At 36.3% G+C, this 22,712-nt stretch overlaps 1 protein-coding gene across 3 annotated transcripts in view; it reads left to right on the top strand.

The window, feature by feature from the left end:
• Window positions 1-18,400, top strand: part of PLCL1 (phospholipase C like 1 (inactive)) — a 365,254-nt gene extending 346,854 nt beyond the window's left edge. For 2 of the 3 annotated variants that reach the window (XM_064586875.1, XM_064586874.1), the window contains exon 6: window positions 14,517-18,400. In XM_064586875.1, coding sequence (XP_064442945.1) covers window positions 14,517-14,699 — 183 coding nt within the window. In that variant the 3' untranslated portion in view covers window positions 14,700-18,400. The remainder of the gene's footprint in view (window positions 1-14,516) is intronic. The other variant, XR_010410263.1, reaches the window with a different exon arrangement.
• Window positions 18,401-22,712: the final 4,312 nt, after the last annotated feature.

Below are 22,712 nucleotides of genomic sequence, written 5' to 3' on the forward strand. Positions count from 1 at the left end.
TGTCACCTTGCTAAAGGTTGATACTAATCTTCTGTCCTCTCTTATTAGATTTGTTGACACGGAGGCAAATGATCACAATAATGGGAAGCAAAGAGCAGAGAGCAGGGGAATCAACAGGCAGTGGATTCTTACTGTTTTATTGAATGGTTCTTTTGTCAAAATGACTGCAAGAGAATTCACAGGATACCGGTATCATCACACAAACCTACATTCATGAAGTTTTCTGCACTTGAGTCATATTTTTAAAGTTTAGCTCAGGGGTTTCTATTATTCAGCTCACTGGTGTTGAAACAATTTTGTTGACATTTTCTTTAAGTGGATTAGGCTCACAGTCATTTGCCCAAAGCAGACAGATGGCTTCTTAACCAGAGCACCCTTGCAGGAACTTATCTTATGGTATCTTCAGAAATATAATGGGTCTGTCACAAAAGACAATGTTTGTCATTAATTTCTTTTGGTGACAGATGATTTCAGTTCATTTTTACTTTCTCATCTGCCTTAAATAAAATGGCATTTAACATTTTTTTATTCCAATAGTGAGCAATGAATGCTTCAGTGTTTTACACTGAGCAATTTGTAACCTCTAATTTACAAACAAGAAAATAAGCATTTGCCTGGGAAAGGATGATATGTTCCAGGGTTTCCCAAGGAAAATTCCGCCATCAGTGGAATCATTATTCTTTTAATTTTAATCATTATGGGGTTTTTCACAGGTTATCAATCCTGAATGTTATTCTCAGTAACTTGTTTATTCCCTCTATTTTGCCAACTTGTCTTTTTTAAATTTCAAAGTGGTTTTTGTTTCCTCTCATTTTGTAAGGTAGAGTACAGTAGACATCTCTAACATTGTCATTATCAATAGCGAAAAACTACATTTACTGAAACTTTTAAGTTTTCTGCTTATAGAATAATTATAATAGCTAACAATCATTAGAGTTTGCCACATATTATTCTAAATCACATGTATTATCTCTCTTAATCTTGCAGTAAGCCCAGAGGTGAGTATAATTATTAGAGCCATTTTATGGATGAGGAAACTGAGGCACCAAGTGACCTTGTTCAAGGTCAAAAAGCTAGTAAGTGGTGGAGCCCAGGATTTGAATTTAGGCAGTCTGACAGCAGAGGTCCCATTACATTGACCTACAGAACAGCAGTATGGTTACAATTCAACGTCTCTGGGCCAGATTGTTATTATATGAGCAAAATGTGGAATCCTTAGAATCAGATGTATTCTTTTATCACTCCTGGAGTTCTGGCTCTGCTCCCCAGTTTGTGTGTGCTGCTATCTTGGGCAGCCAACCTATGTGGGAGGTTTTCTGGAGCTTATAGATACTGCAAGGAGAATTAGTATCCCAGGGATCTGAGAACTAACAAGTCCTCACATTAATGGCATCCTTGAAAATGTTCAACTGGTGCCTGTAATGAATTTGATTCTTCTATAGTCTTCTTTTTTGGATCTTATCTACTGGGGCCTATGATATCTTTTTTTTTTTTCTTTAAAGAATTTACTTATTTGAGAGAGAGAGAGCGCACGAGAGAGCACAAGCTGGGGGAGCAGCAGGGGGAGAGGGAGAAGACTTCCTGCTGATCAGGGAGCCCCAAGTGGGGCTCGATCACAGGACCCTGGTATCATGATCTGAGCTGAAGGCAGATGCTTAACCAGCACCACCCAGGTGCCCCAAGGCTTATGATATCTTTAAAATGAAAACCAATCATCTTCTCTACACTTCTCCCAGTCATGAATCTTCTACCATTGCTTTTGTATTTCTGAAAATTGGGCTCAGATCAAAATCATTAAATTATTTCAGACTCTGTATCCACATTCAAGGCAAAATCGACATCAAAGTATCAGCACAAAGAAAGTGTTTATGTGGGGCGCTTGGGTGGCTCAGGCGTTAAGCATCTGCCTTCGGCTCAGGGTCATGATCCCAGGGTCCTGGGATCGAGCCCCACTCCCTGGGAAGCCTGCTTCTCCCTCTCCCACTCCCCCTGCTTGTGTTCCCTCTCTCACGGTGTCTCTCTCTGTCAAATAAATAAATAAAATCTTAAAAAAAAAAAAAGAAAGTATTTATGTATGGGGCATTCCTGGGGTTTTATCAAAGGATTTTTTCTTCTTTAAACCAAATAGGGCTTAAACTATTTTTTTCTTCTCTCCATTTCTAAGATCTATTAGATGACATGTGCAGCATATCGTGTAATGCAACTAAATGTGAAGAAATATAACACAGTGAAGAAAAAACATCTGTTGATCTGGGGAGCAGGCAGTATTAGTTATTTCCTTCACACTTCTTACCTGTGTGAACCTGGGCAGTATATTTACTTAGCTTTCTTGAGTCCATTTCTTCACCTGTTAAAGTTGAAAAAAATTATAGCTGATCTTCAAATATCTCAAAAATGTGAAATAATTGCTAAGAACTCTTTCTTAGCAGAACCGAAAGATACTGTCACCAAGTGATACTTTACTATTTTCCACTTGCATTGTTTTTTCTTCAGTATAAATTTAAAGGAAACAAAATAGGGACACCTGGGTGGCTCAGTTGGTTAAGCAACTGCCTTCAGCTCTGGTCATGATCTCAAGGTCCTGGGATCTCAAGGTCCTGGAATCAAGCTCTGAATCAGCTTCCCTGCTCAGACTCAGGGAGTCTGCCTCTCCTTCTGCCTCTCCCTCTGCCCTTCCCCCTGCTCATGCTTTATCTTTCTCTCTCTCACTAACAAATAAATAAAATCTTAAAAAAAAAAAAAGGAAACAAAATAAATTCTAAGGAGGTAAATTATAAGGAAAAATGGGATGCATTTGGCCATTTTGTGCTAAGTCACAAAGGCGGTATCTTTCCAGATCACCCTCCCAGACCATCTGTATCTCTATCAGTAAGACTGTAGGTGCATTGAGGACTCAAGGCAAGCTTCACAAGATCCTTATATATTTCACTGATTATAAGATGCCAAAAAAGAGATGAAGATGCTTCTCTCTCTTCCAAATTGTTGCTCGTCTGTCACTTAAACAGGAGACTTGCCTGATCCCCTAGACTACATGTTCTCACCACAACACATTCCTTTCCTTTAAGCACATGGCACAACTTGTGATTAGATATAGTTTTATTTTTGTGGTTTTTTGATTAATGCTTGTATCCCTAACTAGACCTCCATTCTATGTGGGCAGGAAGGACATCTGTGCTCACCATCTTACCCTGAGTCTAGCCCTGCAGTTCTTCATGAGTACAGTACTGCGGGCACTTTGCAAAATTGTGGAGGTGATGGAAGAATTCTCTGGGGACATTTAGTGGACACAGCCAGGAATGCATGGTACAGGACAGAGCAACATAATGAACAGTTGCCTGCATCCTGCAAGACTTTAAGTCCTGCCCTACTAAACCATCTAAAATACAAACTGGAGTACTTTAGTAAATGATATTAATTTTTTTTTTACAAGAAGTTATGTGAAAGGCCCAGTACATGAGGAAAACATAGGTACTGAGAGGCATGTCTAAATGAATAAAGATATTGTTTTTAAATTATTGAATAATTTATTCACTCTGGGCATTCTGTCTACTTGATTGTATGATTGCTATACAGTAAGTGATATTGGAATGAACTGGGAAGTAAGAGACTGGTTTTAATTACTTTGTTATTTTTCACAATCCATGGTGGGCATCCCACTGTGTCCTGTGAAGTAGAAGCTGATACTATCAATCACAAGAAAAATATCCTTTGAGATACCTTTGAAGACTTGGCAACTTTGGTGGGGGGTATGGATACTATTTATTTCCTCACTTGTGGGATTATCACACTTTTTCTCCCTGGTGAGAGTCTGTACTTGTCTTGGCATGCTATCCCTACTTTAATTAAGGTTGTTTCCTTTCTTCGTTTATTATTTGCAAATAAGCCTGGACTGCTGCCATTCTTTGTTTTTACACGAGTGTCTCTCTGGTACATCTGCATTGTCATTTTCCTATATTCTTTGTGTGTGTGGAATTGCATCTGATCTCTTTATTTCTCTTTTGAATTTAAATGAATTCATATTAAGTAAGTACAGACCTCTGCCTACTTCATTATGGTTTCTTGTGTGCCTCCCTGGGCGTTTATATGTCACAATACATATTATTTTGTTTTAAACAACCATTCTTTTATTTCTCATTAACAGTATAGTTAGAATACTATATTTACTTACTTTTTAATATCTCTAACCACCTTATATTATTTCTGACTTTCATTTTAGGATAATAAAGGGAGCCTTATAAAATATTTGTTTGAAGGGGCTTTGGTTTTGGTGTGCCTGGGTGGCTCATTTGGTTAAGCATCTGCCTTCAGCTCAGGTCATGATCCCATGGTCCTGGGATCGAGCCCCACATCGGGCTCCCTGCTCAGTGGGGAGTCTGCTTCTCCCTCTCCCCAACCCCTGCTCTTGCTGTCTCTCACTATCTCTCTATTTCTCAAATAAAGAAAGAAAATATTTAAAAAGAAAAAATAAAGGGCATCGGTTTTGATAGGGTTGAGAACCACAGGTCAAAGACAAAGTCTGGTATATGGAATATGTTTAGTAAATATTTGTTTAATGAACAGATAGAAATAAAGCAAAAATGAAGATCTAAGTCCTTATTGATAACTAAAGGAAACCTCCGTTGTTCCTGAATCAAAGGAAGGTCATGGGTGTGTCTTGGTTCATACATAGGTAGCTCAGAACAGCATACAACAGGGACAACAAATGGGATTTGGAAATACTAAATTCTATACTTTTTTAAAAATATTGATTCTATTTATTGATTTAAAGATTTTCTTTCTTCTTTCTTTCTTTCTTTCTTTCTTTCTTTCTTTCTTTCTTTCTTTCTTTCTTTCTTTCTTCGAGATTTTATTTATTTGCGAGAGGGAGAGAGAGAGCATGAGATGAGAGAGAAAGGATGAGTGGGGGGAGGGGCAGAGGGAGAAGCAGACTCCCCACTGAGCAGGGAGCCTGACACAGACATGGGGCTCCATCCCAGGACCCTGGGATCATGACCTGAGCTGAACGCAGACGACTAACCGACTGAGCCACCCAGGTGCCCCTTAAAGATTTTATTTTTAAGTAATCTCTACACCCAGTGTGGGGCTCAAACTTACAACCCTGAGATCAAGAGTTGCATGCTGCACCGACTGAGCCAGCCAGGTGCCCCAGTACTTCTTTTTAAGCTCTGGTCAACAAGTGTATCTCAGTGTAATAGGTTTAACTGATGAATGTGCTAGTACCCATCACTAATGGTATCTGTTGTCAGCACTGTTGCTACTGGATTGTTACTAGTATTATTGTTATTATATTTTTCAGCTTTATTGAGATATAATTAATATTTAACACTGTGTAAGCTTAAGGATTATATATGTATAAAAAAGATAATTATATAAGGTGATGAGTGTGTTAATTAGTTTATTATGGTAATATATAATATACATAATATATATATAGTGAGATGATTATCATAATAAGTTAGTTAACACACTCATCACCTCATATAATTATCTTTTTCTTTTTGTAGTGAGAACTTTTAAGATCTACTGTCTTAGCAACTTCCAAGTATACAATACGGTATTATTAACTATAGTCACCATGCTGTACATTAAATTTCCACAACTTACTCATATTGTGATTGGAAGTTTGTACTCTTTGACCACCTTCACCTATTTTCCCTATCCCTTGCCCCTGGCAACCATCAAACTACTTTTGTTTCTATGAATTGTGTTTTTTTAGATTATGCATAAAAGAGATCATCTAGTATTTGTCTTTCTCTGTCTGACTTATTTCATTTAATATAATGCCCTCGCAATGCATCCATGTTGTTGAAAGCAGGTTTAGCTTCTTTCTTTCATAGCTGAATAATATTGTATTATATAAATAACATCTTTTTAAATGTTATTAGATGTTACACATATTATATAGATATATTAAAGAGAGATATATATAATATATATATAATATATTATATATATATATATTAAAGAAGATGGCTATAGATATGTATGTATATACATTTATCTGTTTGTTTGATGGATACTTAAATTGTTTCCATGTCTTGGCTATTGTAAATAATGCTGTAATGCACATGTTAGTGTGAGTATCTCTTCAGATCCTGATTTCATTTCCTTTGGATATACACCCAGAAGTGGAATTGCTAAATTGTATGGTAGTATTTTTAGTATTTTTGAGGAATCTCCACACTGTTTTCCATAGTGGCTGCACCAATTTACATTTCCAACAGTGCACAAAGGGCCTTTTCCTCAATCTCCTTGCCAGTGCTGGTTACCTCTTGTCTTTTTGGTAATAGTCATTCTAACAGGTGTAAGGTAGTTTTGATATCTTACTGTGGTTTTGATTTGCATTTTCCTGATGATTAATGATGTTGAGCACCTTTTCATATACCTGTTGGCCATTTGTATGTCTTATTTGGAAAAATGTTTATTCAGGCCTTTTGCCCATTTTTAATTGGATTATTTATTTTTTGTTATTGAGTTGTTAAATATTTTGAGTTGTTATATCTATGTATATATGTTGAGTTCCTTATGTATTTTGGACACTAACCTCTTATCAGATATATGGTTTGCAAATATTTTCTCCCATTCGGTAGGTTGCCTTTTCATCTTGTTGGTTATTTCTTTTGCTGTAAAGAAGCTTTTTAATTTGTTGTAGTCTCACTTGTTTATTTTGGCTTTTGTGGCTTGTGCTTTTGATGCTGTACTATTTCAATTACTGTAGTTTTGTAGTATAGTTTAAAATCAGGAAGTGTGATGCCTCCAGCTTTGTTCTTTTTCGGATTGCTTTGGCCATTTGTAGTCTTTTGTGGTTCCGGATGAATTTTAGAATTGTTTTTCTCTTTCTGTGAAAAACACCATTGGGATTTTGTTGGGGATTGGCCTGAATCTATAGATGACATTGGGTAGCATGGGAATTATAATATTAATTCTTCTGGTCCATAAACATGAGATATCTTTCCATTCATTTGTGTCTTCTTCAATTTCTTTTATCAGTATCTTGTAGTTTTCGGTATGCAGATCTTTCATCTTCTTGGTTAAATTTAAGTATTTTATTGTTTTTGATGATATTGTAAATTGGATTTTTTTCTTTATTTCTTTTTCTGATCATTTATTGTGAACTGATAAACACAATTGATTTTTGCATGTCAATTTTGTATCCTGCAACTTTACTGAATTCATTTATCAGTTCTAATTGTTGTTTGGTATAGTCTTTAGGGCTTTCTATAGATAAGATTAGGTTATCTGTAATCAGAGACAATTTTACTACTCCCTTTCTGATTTGGATGCCCTTCCTCCCTCCCTCCCTCCCTCCCTCCCTCCCTTCCTTCCTTCCTTTCCTCTCTCCCTTCCTTTTTCTTTTCTTTTCTTTGCTTTTTTTCTTTTCTTTCCCCTCCCCTCCTCTCCCATCCCTTCCTTTTTCCTTTCCTTCCCTTTCCTTTCTTTTTTCTCCCACCTAACTGCTCTGGCTAGGATTTGCAGTACTATGTGGAATAGAAATAGTGGGAGTAGGCACCCTTGTCTTGTTCTTGATCTTAGAGGAAAAGCTTTCAACCTTTCACCATTGACTGTGATGTTACTTGTGCTCTTGTCATACGTAGCCTGAATTATGTTGAGGTACTTTCCTTCTATACTCAGGTTGTTGAGGGTTTTTATCATGAAAGGATGTTGAATTTTGTCAAGTGATCTTTTATGCATCTATTGAGATGATCATGATTTTTACATTTCATTCTCTTTCTATCATATAATTATTAGTGATTAGTGTTTAAATAATGTTAAATGACTTCATTTATATATATACTCAACAACACAAAGATGGTGTCTTCTATACTAAAAACTATTTTTAAAAAGCATGGTCAATGCAAAGGTTTTCTGCTTAAGACACAGGTAGTTACCATTTTGAAGTAAATAAGGTTCTTCATTCCTTCAACATTCAAGTTAGTCAGGATTTCCTGATGAGAAAGATATTGTAACAATGCAGGATGTTATCTGAAAAAGAAATGTGGAAAAAGATTTTATTTGCCAGGTCTTAAAACATATGTTTTCAAATTTAACTTTCTTTTTTTTTTGAGATTTAAAATTTTAATTTACATTTCAATATACATGTAGTAAAATTCAGTGTTGTGGTGTAGAGTTCCATGAATTTTTAGGAATCTGTTGTTACATATCTAGCACCGTGATCTGTTTCAAATTTAACTTTCAAATATAATTTTCATTATGTTGAATTTCAATAGATTCTAGCTTCAAACTTTTTATAGCCTTTTGTATAGTTGTGCTTATTAAACATGTCATTCTGCTTTCTTTTGCAATGTTGTCTTCTCTTTGGTATTAAATTATTCTCAAAATTCCTTTGAAATATCTTCTACATTTTATAAACTAGTCTTCCTTCAGAATTAGATTCTCAGGTATTAAAAAGACTTATTTATTTCCTGTTTCCACAGTCTTCAGAAACATCTGATTAATTGGAGTTTATGAACAATACTAAAATAAATCAGTCACGAAACTAATTTAAAAACCTGACCTTTGTATAAAATTATAAAATACAATGGGTCAGGTGAACATGTCCAGTGTAGGCCCCCTTCTGTTCCTTTAAGAATAAAATAATTTGATTGCATTATGTAATAAAGATTTGAAAACAGTGTTAACTTGTTTTGAGTTCAGAGTTTTAGGTGAAGAGTAACATATGGCTCCATAACATTGGCTCCATTAATCCAAAGCTCTTAGACCAAAACTGTCTACGATTATTCATCCATATTTCTTGAGAATTCATAGAGTTAAAATTCAATTTTTTAACTGACTAGTAGAATGCAGTTGGCATATTTGGTTGCCAAGGTATTGAAAAATAATAAATCTGACTGTTGATAATTAAATGCAATGGAAACTTCTATTTATTTTGCAGTTAAGTTATCTTGTCCATGATCTCCTAATAGCTATACTTTTGTGCCCTATAACTCTTGTTAACATCTTGTTTCCATTCCCTACATGGCTAGGCTTTTGTTCTGGAGAGCAAGAATTCCAGGCCATCTTTGCAGAGCTTTACCCAACATTCTAGAAATGTCACATCAAGAGAAGTACATCTGTTACGACATCACCACATTTTTGATCTGCTCTTTTAATTTCTCAAATGAAGGACATTGTAGATGTTATTTCTACTCCTTTGCAACAAAACATTTAGCCTCTACAGAGATTCCCAAAAAGCCTGGTTTTTGAAAGAGTAAGATGGTAGTAGGGTACGACTCACCATCACACGGTTTTGTCCAACAAATGGTAGGTAGCACGAATAAAGAGCTGCTAACTCCACCATGCTGTCTGTGGCTGACTTTTACTACAGTATTTTTCATAGCTGTTGACATTAGCTATAGGTGCGGACTCTCACATGAAACCATGTCAGGGGAACCAATCTGCCATTGAGTATGTGCTGAAAAATACCCACACAAGTCTGCCTGGAGACAGAGCTACATTTGTTTATGTGTGTAGATGCATATATGTGAGGGTGTATCCATTCCCAGAGTCTCAGTTAGCTTCTTTAAATATTTGTGGTGTGCTCTGAGACAACCCACGCATTTCCTTCACATGTCACATGGACACCAGTCACGATGTCCTCCTGCTCTTGTGTGCACTAATAACACAAGGGATAGTGCAGTTCATGGGAAAATGGGTGTGAAGGAATCATGGATGTCTTTTGTAAGTTATTCTGCCAGATTGTAGTCAAAATTATTTTTGAACGGTGTTGGGCAGGGAGGGAGTTGCCTTTCTTAGTAGAAGAGGAATAATAAAAATCCTGAATGTCTTTTGACAGATAATAAAATATGTTCTTAATAGATAACTTCCAAATATATAACTAATAAGCTCCTTACATTTAGAATTCCAGTTTTTTTTACAGTTATGATATAATGAGATAATCTGTGCAAATTTGCTTATACTTAGTTTATTAAGTGTTCAATAAAGTGTTAGCTTCTATGTAGGGTTGTGATGATATTTTACTGTCAGTAATAAGTTTATTAGTAGTAATAAAACTTGTGGCATTGTACAGCAAGCCCATTTACAGTCTAAATTGTATCAGATATTTCTTGATTTTTAGGTAATGTGTTTTAGTTGCAATCTAATGCAGTTGTAAGGATTTGGTTATGACTGCTTAATCTCTTTTTAAAAAAATTCATTAATCATCACTAATTTTTAGATTCAAAATCTCTATAGTGATCTCTCTATGGTTTTCTGTGATGCCAAGAGTTACTCTTTAAATACGCAGGGATTTCCATGGACTCTTAATTTTGGAAGCCAAATAATTGTGGAGGCTGAGTTGGTGGCCATTGCCCTTGAGATTTTTGATAGTCCTGTTGTCCCATCAGCATCAGTCTGCCTGAGATGCCCTCTATTACTTCTGCTTTTCTTTGGGTTAAAGCGGTCCTCGTTTTTTTTTTTTTTTCTGAAGCATTCCTAACATCAGAGGAGGGAAATTACAAATTGCCATGAGATTGCTAGAATATCAAAACATTGGCAGTAGCTTGACATTTCTTTCAAACTGAGTGTTCATTGATCACATTGTACATTAATTTTACATTTCAGGTCATAACAATCCCAGAGATATTTTAGTATCCAAGAAGTGTTTTGATTTATATAATACCAAGTAAAATTCTCTCCTCTCCTTCTCTCCCAAGACCTCTACTTGAGGAGTATTTTTGAGCATATTTCTTTGGAAGTGCCTGTTACAATACTCGTTAAATACACACAACACACTAATCCCTTTAAATTGATCAGCTGATCTGAATACCTAATACATCTTGTAGGAAATGATACATAGGACAAAAATGTTTGACAGAGGAGATACCGTATAGGCTGGCTTGTTAGGAGTTTGAGAGGGAGCGTAACAGAGTTGAGAGACGGATACTCGTTGGCCAGGGGAAATTGCAGCACATAAAATGGGAAAAAGTACTAAAAAGGAATGCCAGGGTGGGGGTTGTTAACAATAAACTTCTCTCTTTTTATAGTTTTGCCTGGTATGAGTCTTTCCTGGTTCTGATATCCTAAGAGGGAGGACTCCCGGAGTGGATTCCTTGGGCCACAGAACAGAAAGATGACCTTTATTCTTCCTTCTTTAAAGAACAGGAAAAAAAATGTTTACATTAAATGTTTCAACGTAGAATGTAAAAATTCAATTGTAAAACTAGTCTTTGATTTTGTCTTTTTGTATTAGTTAACAATTGAGTTTCTTTTTCTATTTCTTTTCTGCCCGTGTGGTTCAGCCAGGACACGGTGTCTCCTGGTTATCGGGAGATGATGTAGTTGTGTTTTCGTGCACTGCCACCACTGTTTTCTCCAATTGGCCATTGTTTTCTGGAGAGAGGGACTTCTGTGTACCGGAACTGGCACAGTCTGGCACACGGGCTTGCATGCCACCTCTCGGAACTGATGAGACAACATTCCGGCTGATTAATCAGATAGGTTTCATAACCTGCTGCAGAACAAGGGGAGGGGAGAACATTATGCATTCGTGGCATCCAGCTTGATATTTTTGCATGTTTCACTCTTCTCTTGCAATTAGGGAAGATGCCAATTTTGCTTTTGTTGCAATTTTAAAATGCTTAATGAAACGTTTAGAACTAAAAGGACAATGATCTCTTAAAAGTAACACTGAAAATGAGTGTGGATCTGATCTTTTTGTTAATACAGTTTGGTTTTTAAGGGAATCTTTCAATTTGTAAAACCAGTGGCAATATACCTATCTCTGCAAAACAGACTCTTGCAGATGCATTTTAGACAGATTAGTGAAATTTATATCTTAACATTTGTACAGTGCCAAGATATTCATTATAGTAGTAGACGTGATACCTGCTTTTCATGTCACCTTATAGCGTAGTTTACTTGTGATTACCAAAATTACAAACAACTCTTCAACATTGTTTCTTTAATCTTTAACACTGTGAGGAAGGCTGAAGGTTATTTTCATGTTTACAGAAGAGCAAGTAGCCCAGGGAGAAATAGTTGGAGCTAGAGCAAAACTAAGCCTGACTTTTGTTCTTGCCAGCGTGTCCTTGGTGCACCTGATCTGCCCGAGTCTCTAGATACCACCTCCAAGTTCTGTCAGACTCTGCCACATGAGCAATGATTTTCTTTATATCTGCGTTGTTTTCATGGGTAACAATGAATAGGAGGCTCTAACGTGCTTTGGAGAGAGTGCATGATTTTCCTTGAAGAGATGCCGTATCACGTAGTGGTCAAGACTGCAGACTCTGGAGCCAACTGCTGGACTTCATTTAAACCCCAGCTCTACCATGTAGTAGCTGCATGACTCTGGGAAAGGGGACTGCTCTGGGCCTCAGCTTTTTTTTTTTTTTTTTTTATCAATAAACCGAGAATAAGAAAAGTGTCTATCTTCGTAGGGTTGCTGTGACAATTGAATGAATGAACATATGTAAAGCACAAAAAAGAGTGCATGTCAGAGTAAGCACTTAATATGTATTATTATTATTATTATTATTTAAGAATTGCACTTTTCCAAGTGGATGTGACTTTGTTTTTCAGTGTCCAGAGGGGACTCATCAGTGTTCAGAACTGACTCCCCAAATTCTGCTGGCATAGTGAATATTTTTCTTTAGAAAATCCATCTTTCTATGACAGAGTGTTCATTTTCTAGTCTTTAGTCTTTTTTTTTTTAATTTATTTTATTTATTTATTTTTTTAAAAGATTTTATTTATTTATTTGAGAGAGAGAGAATGAGAGACAGAGAGCACTAGAGGGAAGAGGGCAGAGGGAGAAGCAGACCCCTTGCTGAGCAGGGAGCCCGATGTGGGACTCGATCCCAGGACTCCAGGATCATGACCTGAGCCGAAGGCAGTCGCTTAACCAACTGAGCCACCCAGGCGCCCCCCCCCCTTTTTTTAAAGATTTTTATTTATTTGTCAGAGGGAGAGAGAGAACAAGCAGGGGGAGCAGCAGAGGGAGAGGGAGAAGCAGGCTCCTCACTGAGCAAGGAGCCCAATGTGGGACTCGATCCCAGGACCCTGGGCTGAAGGCAGACACTTAACGACTGAGCCACCCAGGCGTCCCTTCTAGTATTTAGTCTTAGTCTAAATTATAAACATGGTGTGGGAAATAGGACACTGGACTGAGGTCCAAGACCTGGACTTCAGTCCCAGCTGTGACCTTGGGTCAGTCATTAAACCTCATCAGGCTCTGCCTCTTTTCTCCTCATGGGAAAGCTAGACTATAATATAAAACTTCCACGTCCACTTATAAAATCCCTTTCCGTGACTGAGGTGATTGGGATAAGTCCACTTTAACAAAAATATTAGGAAAAGCCATCCTGTGTATCCCATTTAGTTAAAGCCTTTTATTAGAAGGATTTCACTACTATTACATAGTGCTGTGCAAGTGCTTGTGTAGATTTTGAGGAATGGAATATGCTACGGCATTTTTAAACATGTGTTTCGTCGGACACCCTGAGGAAAAACGACTCATCAAATTAAACAGCGTATCATGTAGCACGTTGGATAAAATAAGTGACTTATCCTTTCGCTGAGTCTGTGCTTTGTGGAGGAACTCTCCAGCCATCAGTGTCTGCATCCTCCCACACTGTCCTCTGCAGTTCGCGGTCACCTCAGCACTGCAGTGGGAATGGAGAGGGGAGAGAGGAGGGACCATGTCCTCTTTTGTCTGTGCCCCATGGGAGTAGGTTCCGGCTTCCCCACACTTGGTCCTTCAGGTGCCTGGGTCAGCATCAGCTTATATACTTGGTCATTTTTAATGAAGAAGTAAAATAAGAAATAAAAAAAGGAGAAAAAGTCTTTCTCAAGCGCTGATGTTCCTGAGAGCTGATGATTTCCTGCGATCCTCATTTGCTTTTTGTTTTGATTGACATACTGAGCCTCCGAAGCCCCCCCCTTTTTTTTCTCCATCAGCCAGATGGAAACATTGTCTTTAGGGTGATGGAAAAGACAGAGGGAATATGGATAATTAATAATTTATTAAAAGGCAGATTGCAAGGATAACCCAATGTATAAAAACCCAGCTTACCAAGCATAATGGTGTGTGTTTTACTTTACAGAAGATGTTTTGATTTGTAAGCTCTTGTACACTGAGGGGCTGATTTAATTTTCAGTTCTTTAAAGAAGAGCTTCTTTCCTGGTTTTCTCCCAAGCCTAGAAATGCTGGGCCTGGGTGGGACGGGAGTTGCAGCAGTGTGCAAAGTTGCAGACCATGGGGAGGGGACGGGTTCACCATCCTCAGTAATGCAGAGGATGCCCCCCCCCCCCCGAGGTTATTCCTTACTGCAGGAATCTCAAGAGCCTACTGGCAACCACAGAGCTGATTGGGAAGGCTAAAGTTGAGGTCCTGGGCTTAAAGAGCAAAGACCCTGAACAGGGCCAGAAAAGAGCCTGGGGATAATCCCTGCAAAAGTGAGCTCTGAGGGTCTGGGTCCATTTCCTCCCTGAGCAGTAGCACAAATATATAGAGTGATGTTACTCAGGATACGCCTGGTCCATAACTTTCTTCTTTGGTGTATATTTCTCCTTGTTTGTAGGGCCAAGGAGATCTGTTGAAGAATGCCAAGAATGAAGCCATAGAAAACATGAAGCAGATCCAGCTGGCGTGCTTGTCCTGTGGACTTAGTAAAGCACTCAGCAGTGGTGCAGAAGCCAAGAGCAAACGTAGCCTGGAAGCCATCGAGGAGAAAGAGAGTGGCGAGGAGAATGGGAAGCTGTGAACCTGTGCAGTACCAACACGCGCACCCAGCCTTCCCCTCGAGGACTCCGGGTTTTCTCTCTGGTTTTCTTTCTTTCAGCTTTTTAGAAGTTCACAAAAAGATGCCCTCTGTGGGGTGTTGGACATAGATATTTTCACAATGTCAGTATTTTAATGTAGTTAATTTATCTAAGTTAAAACCTTTAGTAGTGTTTAAAAATTCTGGGATGTGTGTACATACCTATGTATGGATGTGGGTGGGAGCATGTGTATGTGTGTGTGTGTGTGTGTGTGTGTGAGAGAGAGAGCGAGCGAGAGAGAGAGACAGATACAGAGAGAGACAGAGAGAGAGAGAGAAAGAACCAGAAAGTGACAGAGAGAGAAAAAGAGAGATTGAGAAAGAGAGCTTGAGATCCTATGAAAATCTATTCTACATTGCATTATTCATTTAGTAAGTTATTACTTTATCATTTTGGGACAAATTTGTTAATCTGAAATTCTAAAGAGCACTTACTATAACCGGTTACTGTGTTTAATTTACTTTGTCATTTAATTTAGAGATCTTAACATAGGTTATTATCAAAGGAAGCCAAATTTACCAATGCATAGATGTTTTGATAGATTAAATATCAATTAGAAAATTCTTAAGAATCACAGTAGAAATAAAAGTGAGTGAAAGATAAACAAGTGATCAGAATTTCTGAGGTCAGCAAAATCATTTCTTCAGTTAGAAACTCTTTAAACTATTTATTAAATAAAATCAATTTTTAGAGAGTTTTTTGGTAGTTGTTTAATAAACATATGATTTCATGGAAAAGCTGATCATAAATGAATTTATACCCACCTCTGCGGAACTCTGAAACACAGTGAGAGCTCTGTTGTAATTAGTATTTTGATGTGACATGATTTTCAGTTATAAAATTTCAAGGTTGAGATTTGTTGGAAGGTCTCATTCTTCCAAACTGGGAGTCTAGCATTCATTTTCTGTAATGGACATGAGCAGCCAGGAGGTCTTGTCTTTGATTAAATATAATTTGTTGTACTAAATTTAAATTGAAAGACATTGTTTAAACAATACCACATTATCATGTTGAGCTGATATAAATTCTGTGGGTCAGATAACATCTTTGTGATGATTTAAGAACTAACATTACAAATATGATATAATTTTTATACATGAACAAAGACACACACAAAAGAAGCAAACTAGGGTACATTTATAATTGCATCAGATAATTTTTACCCTAATATCTTCATAAAGTACTTGAGTGTAAAATGTTTGTTACCTCCAGAAGAACTAAATGTTCTATGGTTATGAAAATATATTTATTTAAAACATTGCTTTTATTTTGAAAAGCTTCTTAATTAATTTGATTAACAAATAGACCAGTTTTGGGGGAACCTAGGGAAGATAATTGTTGACATTTTGCAAATATAAGCATCTTCTATAGCTACTGTGTTGAGTTATTTCTGACTTCTTAACACTATTATGTTCGTGTTGCACATTACTGAAAGTAAAGATATGAAACAACACTTTTATTGTTTTCCTTTATTGTGAATTCATTAAAAAGAGAAAAAAATAATGAAAATAATGACATATAATAATATTATATTAAAAATATCTCAAAGGGTATATTTCCATGGACCCAAAATGATGAAATTTCTCCTTGGGTTTCAAACTGGGCACTTGGGGAGGTTCATGAGCTCATTTTAAGGTAGGTTTCCAATGGTACTACAATCGCCTGAAAAAATTTCTTTACCCTCCATTATACTTAACCTGCCCAGTAAAAGGAATATTAGAATGCAGGTGTCTGAACTCCTTATGATAAAAAGGAGGTGATAGAGACAGAAACAAAACCCACTTTACATCAGCCCATTGGTAGGTTTCACCTGTGGACCTCTTCACCTCCCTGAATTCTATTCAGAGAAGTCCATGCCTTTACTGGTGGTACAGAGAGGCGAGAAGAGTAGATAAAGAGTGAAAATGCTCAAAGAATATTATTAATTTCTTTCCTTGAGGGTCAAAGCCAATCCTTAAAAGTGGCTTCCCTAGTTTATTCCACTTGTCTTGGAGTTCCACTCACATTTAGGGACTTGCCCAAATGCTCTTGAACTGTTTTTGTTTTTAGCTTAAATAGAGTTTGAAAAGCAAAACCAAAACAAAACACAAGTAGGGGTTCCACCTCATCTAACGCTACTTCTGGCAATGGGTTGTCTGCCATTCTCTACTCCACTGCATTGGGTATGATTACTAGTCAGGGAGTGAGGGGTGGGGCAGGGTGGAGCTTTAGATTTTGAGAATGGTCTTGCCTCTGGATAGAATAATAAAAACAAACAAAACTTTTTACATTATTATGTCCTACCAGCGTCTATCTTCTTTCCAGACTTGTACTGCAGTAGAAAAATCCTCCTTCTGTCCACTTAGCTTTTGACGATACGAAGAAGGTAATGGTAGATATTAATTCTGTTTTTGTTTATTAGTTTTTACATTACCAAGGGGATTTGAAGCATAGATGGTAGATATTATCACTGACAGAGCCATTGATATAGTAAATGGAAGAATCGACTTTGGGTTCTGGTTTGTCTGAATTTATGTGCAAGAGTTCAGTGGTTTTGATTTTTAGTTTAATTCTCAAAATTTTAAACTGAACTACTAACTCTTTCCTTTATAACCACAAATCAGAAGAACTTTATTGTATTCTTTGATAATAAAATACTAACCATCAATATTAAACATGCAAAAACAGAGATATGTAAAACAATCACCCACTATTAACATTTAGATTTATACCCCTTCAGACCTGAATATGCTTTGATTATACATACATCTAAATATGCTTTGATTTTTAAGAAAAGTGAGATCACATTATATAAAGTGTTTTTGTAATAATCTTTTCACACAATAAAGACAATACATCATGAATCTCTTTCTGTCAATAAATATATATGTATATATATTGGGGCTCTCAGCCTTTGAATTGAATCTAGTCCACTAATAACGTATTTTATTTGGCCACTGAATCTTTTTCAAAAAATTTTAAACAATAGACAACTTTTAAAAATCAGGAAATTTCACATAAAAATTTAATTTTCTCCTTCTTCTAAAAGATTGGGTATTCTGATGACACTAGACACCCTTCCACACCTCCCCACATCTTACTTGTTATCAATTAATTGGAGCTGCCTTCTCCAAGAGGGGCATGTGCTGCCTAATTTGCCAAAGAGCTTCTTCTCTCATTTATGTCACATCCTGCTTTAGATGTCTTAGATGTCTTCGGTCGCGATTCTTTTTTTTTTTTTTTTAAAGATTTTATTTATTTATTTGAGAGAGAGAATGAGAGACAGCACAAGAGGGAAGAGGGTCAGAGGGAGAAGCAGACCCCCTGCTGAGCAGGGAGCCCGATGCGGGACTCGATCCCGGGACTCCAGGATCATGACCTGAGCCGAAGGCAGTCGCTTAACCAACTGAGCCACCCAGGCGCCCCTTCGGTCGCGATTCTTGATTCAAATTAGTGTTAGTGTCTAATTATATGGATTATCATAACATATTTAGCCAATCCCCTGTTTTCTCTTCTAATTTCTTGTTATATAAGCATTGCAGTGATGAAAACCCATTTTTTCAAAGTGGTTCAATTTTTTCTTTAGGATAAATTTCTAGAAGTAGAATTGTTGGGTCAAAGGATACATAGATTTTTTTTAGGGATTTTGAAATACATTGCCAAATAGTCTCCAAAAAATGTATCCAATTTCAATTCCCACCAGGAGTTTATGAGAGTGCTCAAATCTAATACTAAATTTAATTATTGTTTTTTATATTTTTGCCAATCTGCTAGATGAAAAAATCTTATTTGTCTTTATGTCTACTCTCTATTGAAAGTGAACATGTATTAGTATGTTCATTGACTATGGATAATTTCATATAGATAGTTATGAGTTTTCTGATCATTTTTGAATGGGATGGTAACTTTTTATCTTTTTATTATTATTTTTAAGAGGCATTTACCTAATAAGAATCTTCACCCTGTGTTTGTCATATATATTACTAATGTCTTTTGACATACAGATCCCTAATTTAATCCAAGTTATGATTTTTTCCTTTATGATTAGTGTTAAGACATCTTTGTCCACCTATGCTCATGAAAATATTCTCCTATATTGCCTGTTAGTAGCTTTCTTGGTTTACTTTTCACATTTAAATCTACAATCCTACCCTTGCTTTTTGTGTATAGAGGAAGGTAGACATCTAATTTCATTTGTTCTCAATGTGGATAATCAGTTGACCCAGCCTATTTACTGTAGACTATTCTCTACCCACTCCTCTGTAATGCCACCCTTGTAAAAAATGAAGCACCCATGTATGTGTGCATCTATTTCTAGAATCTCTGTTTGGTTCCATTCGTCTGTGTCTGTCCTGGCAACATTACTGCACTGTTTTAATTATGATAGGTTTGTAATGTTTTGGTATCAGAGAGAGTAGGCCTCCCCACTCCTCTTCTTCTTCAACATTTCCTTGGTTATTTTTGGTTCTTTGCATTTCCATATATCAATTTCTATGAGGTACCTTCTGGAATTTTTATTGGTGTTACATTGAATGGATATATCATTTTGGGGAGTTCAGACATATTCACATTATTGAGTATTCCAATCCATCTGCATGGTATATTACTCCATTTATTCAGGTCTTATTTAATTTCTCTTAATACAATTGTATAGATTTCTGTATAAAAGCCTTGCAGATCTTTCAGTAGATCTATTCCTAGGTATTTGATGTTTTTCATGCTATTATAAATAGTAACACTTTAAAACAAATTTCTAAATTGTATATAAAAATATAATAGATTGTTTTGTAATGATCATGTATCAAGTGAACTTGCTAAACTACTTGTTGATTTTAATTATCTATTTATTATTTTGGACTTTATAGGTATAGATCATGTCATCTGCAAATAATGACAGTTTTATCTTTTCTCATCCGTATGCATTTTACTTATGTGTTTCATCTGTTTTTCTTGATTTGTAGAACTGGTTAAAACCTCCAATATAATATTCAATAGAAATGATGTTAGTAAACATCCTTTCTCCTTCCCAATCTCAGAAGAATTTTGCAGTATTTCATCATTATATATGATGTTTACTCTAGATTCTGGTAGATTCTTTGGGGGAATTTAAAAAATTTTAAATATAATTTTTGCCATATATATATATATAAACTACAAAACCCTTAGAAGAAAATATAGGAAAAAATTTTGCAATCCTGGGTTAAGGCTATGAATTTTAGATATGACACCAAAAACACAAGTAACAAAGGAAGAAATAAGATTGAACTTCCTTAAAATTAAAAACTTTTGTACTTCAAATGGCACCATCAAGAAAGTGAAAAGACAATCTGTAGAATGAGTTTACAACTTGTATGTCTGATAAAGGACTGGCATCCAGGATACATAAAGAATCACTACAGCATCATAAAAAGACAACCCAGTTTTAAAAATGGACAAAGGATCTGAATAGACATTTCTTCAGAGAAGATATACAAGTGGGCAATAAGCAAATGGAAGGATGCTTAACGTCATTGATAATCAGGAAAATTTAAGTTGAAACCACAATGAGATACCACTTCTCACTCACCAGGAATGCTACAATAAAAAAAAGACAGGTAGTAACAAGTGCTAGTGAGGATGTAGAGAAATTAGAACCATCATACACTATTAGCGAAATGGAAAACGGTCCAGCTGCTTTGGAAAAGAGCCTGGCACTTCATCAAAAATTAAACATAGAGTTACTATATGACCAGCGATTCCACTTCTAGGTGTATACTCAAGAAAAATGAAAATACATGTCCACAAATGCTCATAGCAGCATTATTCAGAATAGCCAAAAAGTGGAAACAATCCAAGTGTCCATCAACAGATGAAAGGATGAAAGAGATAGCATATCCACAAAATGGGCTATTCAACAATAAAAAGAAATGAAGTATCGATACATGTTACAACATGAATGAACCTTGAAAACATTATGCTAAGTTAAGAAAGCGAGGCAGGGAGGCCACATATTGTGATTCCTTTTGTATGAAATGTCCGTAAGAGGCAAATCTGTGGAGATGGAAAGTACGCTAGTGGTTTTCAGGGGCTGGGAGGAGGTGGGATGGGGAGTGACTGCTGATGGGTATGTCGTTTCTTTTTGGGGTGATGAAATGTTCTGGAATTAGATACTGATGATGGTTGCACAGCTTTGTGAATGTACTAAAAACTACTGTGTAGTTTAAAAGGGTGAATTTTATGTTATGTAAATTATCAGTGAGTTACTTAAAAAAAAAGAAACACAGAAAAGAGAGTTTACATAATGAACTGAGCACCAGTGAATAGTGAAATAACTCCAAGAAATCTAATACATGCAAAATTGGTGGGGGGGGGAAGAAAAAATATTTGAATAAATAACGACTGAGAAAACTCTTTGAATGAAAACTATAAAGCCACATATCTAAGAACCTTAAAAAAATCCCAACGACCAGAAATACGAGGTAAACAACCAAGACATATTATAATAAAATTATTCAAAAGTAGTGATACTGAGAATATCTTAAAAGTAGACAGTGAAATAAAACATGTATGTATAGTACACAGAAAATTAGAAAGAATATTATTTAGTGTAAACCATGTAAGTGAGATGACAATGGAGCAACTTTAAATACTGAAAGAGAAGCAAAAACCTAATTCTAGAATTCTATGCCCAGTGAAAGTGCCTTTCAAAACTAAATGTGATATAAACAATTTCAAAAGATGAAAGAACTCATCACCAGCACACCTTCAGTAAAAGAAATGTTAAAGGAAGTTATGATTTTGTTAAATGATCATTTATTAAGTCGAGTCCCAAGGTGTTGGATGGTTCCACAGAGGTCACAAGGGAATTGAAATAGAGAAGTTTGTTACTCACAAGTGCTGGAAAATGTACATGGCATGCCTTAATAAGGGACCATGGGGAGGTCAAGGCAGGGTACAGGCAGAAGGAAAGTGGGGGACCAAGGGCACATACCTTTATTTTGGGTCTGTGGTGGAGAGCTTTGGGGTTCTTGGGCTAAGGCTGGATTGGCCAATTCAAAAGTGGGGTTTTGATAAGCTTTGTGGGGGTCTTATCTACAGGGCACTCAAGGAGAAGGCTCTGGGAGGGGGAGAGACTGTTTATCACAAGGGTGGTTTATGGGATTTATATCAGGAAATTGTATTTACTTATGACTCTGTGCACTGTTATCTAGAACATGCATTCAAGAAAGGGGCTAGTGTCAGTTCAAGGCCTTCACAGGCCTCCTGGCCACACAAAGTGGATGCTGAGGCAGCAATATTATGGAGTAGTTTGACTAAACTCTCAACAGAATTCCTCCAGAATGGAGGAAATGATGGCAGATGAAAATATGAATCTACACAAAGGAATAAAGAACACTAGGAATAGCAACTATAGGAGTAAATAGATTAAAAAGTGTTTACTTAAATCTCAAAGAGGTAAATGACTATCTAAACAAAAACAACAAGGTAATAAGGAAATTGTAAAAGATATAAAAGGAAAATGTGTGATAAGAATAGCACCAAACTGGTAGGAGAGAAAGAGTCCAGTACTATGTGTGAAATAGTCTGATACCACTTGAAGGCTGATTGTGGTAAGTTAAAGAGTAATTTATCACAATCCTAAATCAACCACTAAAACAAGAAAGCAAAGAGCAATAACTAGTAAGCCAACTGAAGAGATAAAATTGAATCAGAAGAATGTATTCAATTAATCCCAAGGAAGGCAGAAATAGAAAAAAAAAAAGGAATAAAGAAGAGATGGTGGAAAAAAATTAGCTAGCAAGATGATTGTCTTAAAGCTAACCATGTCAGTAATCACATTAAATGTAATTGTATAAATAAAATTGTCAGATTGGATAAAATAAGACTAAACAGTATGCGGTCTATAAGAAGTACACCTTAAATAGAAGGACACAGGTTAAAAGTAAATAGATGGGAAAGATATATCATGCTAACATGAATCAAAAGAAAACTGGAAT

This window comes from Mirounga angustirostris, unplaced genomic scaffold (genome assembly GCF_029215605.1).
Source record: "Mirounga angustirostris isolate CCGP_5_RB_7025 unplaced genomic scaffold, mMirAng1.0.hap1 SCAF_3, whole genome shotgun sequence".
In the NCBI taxonomy this organism is placed as follows: domain Eukaryota; kingdom Metazoa; phylum Chordata; class Mammalia; order Carnivora; family Phocidae; genus Mirounga; species Mirounga angustirostris.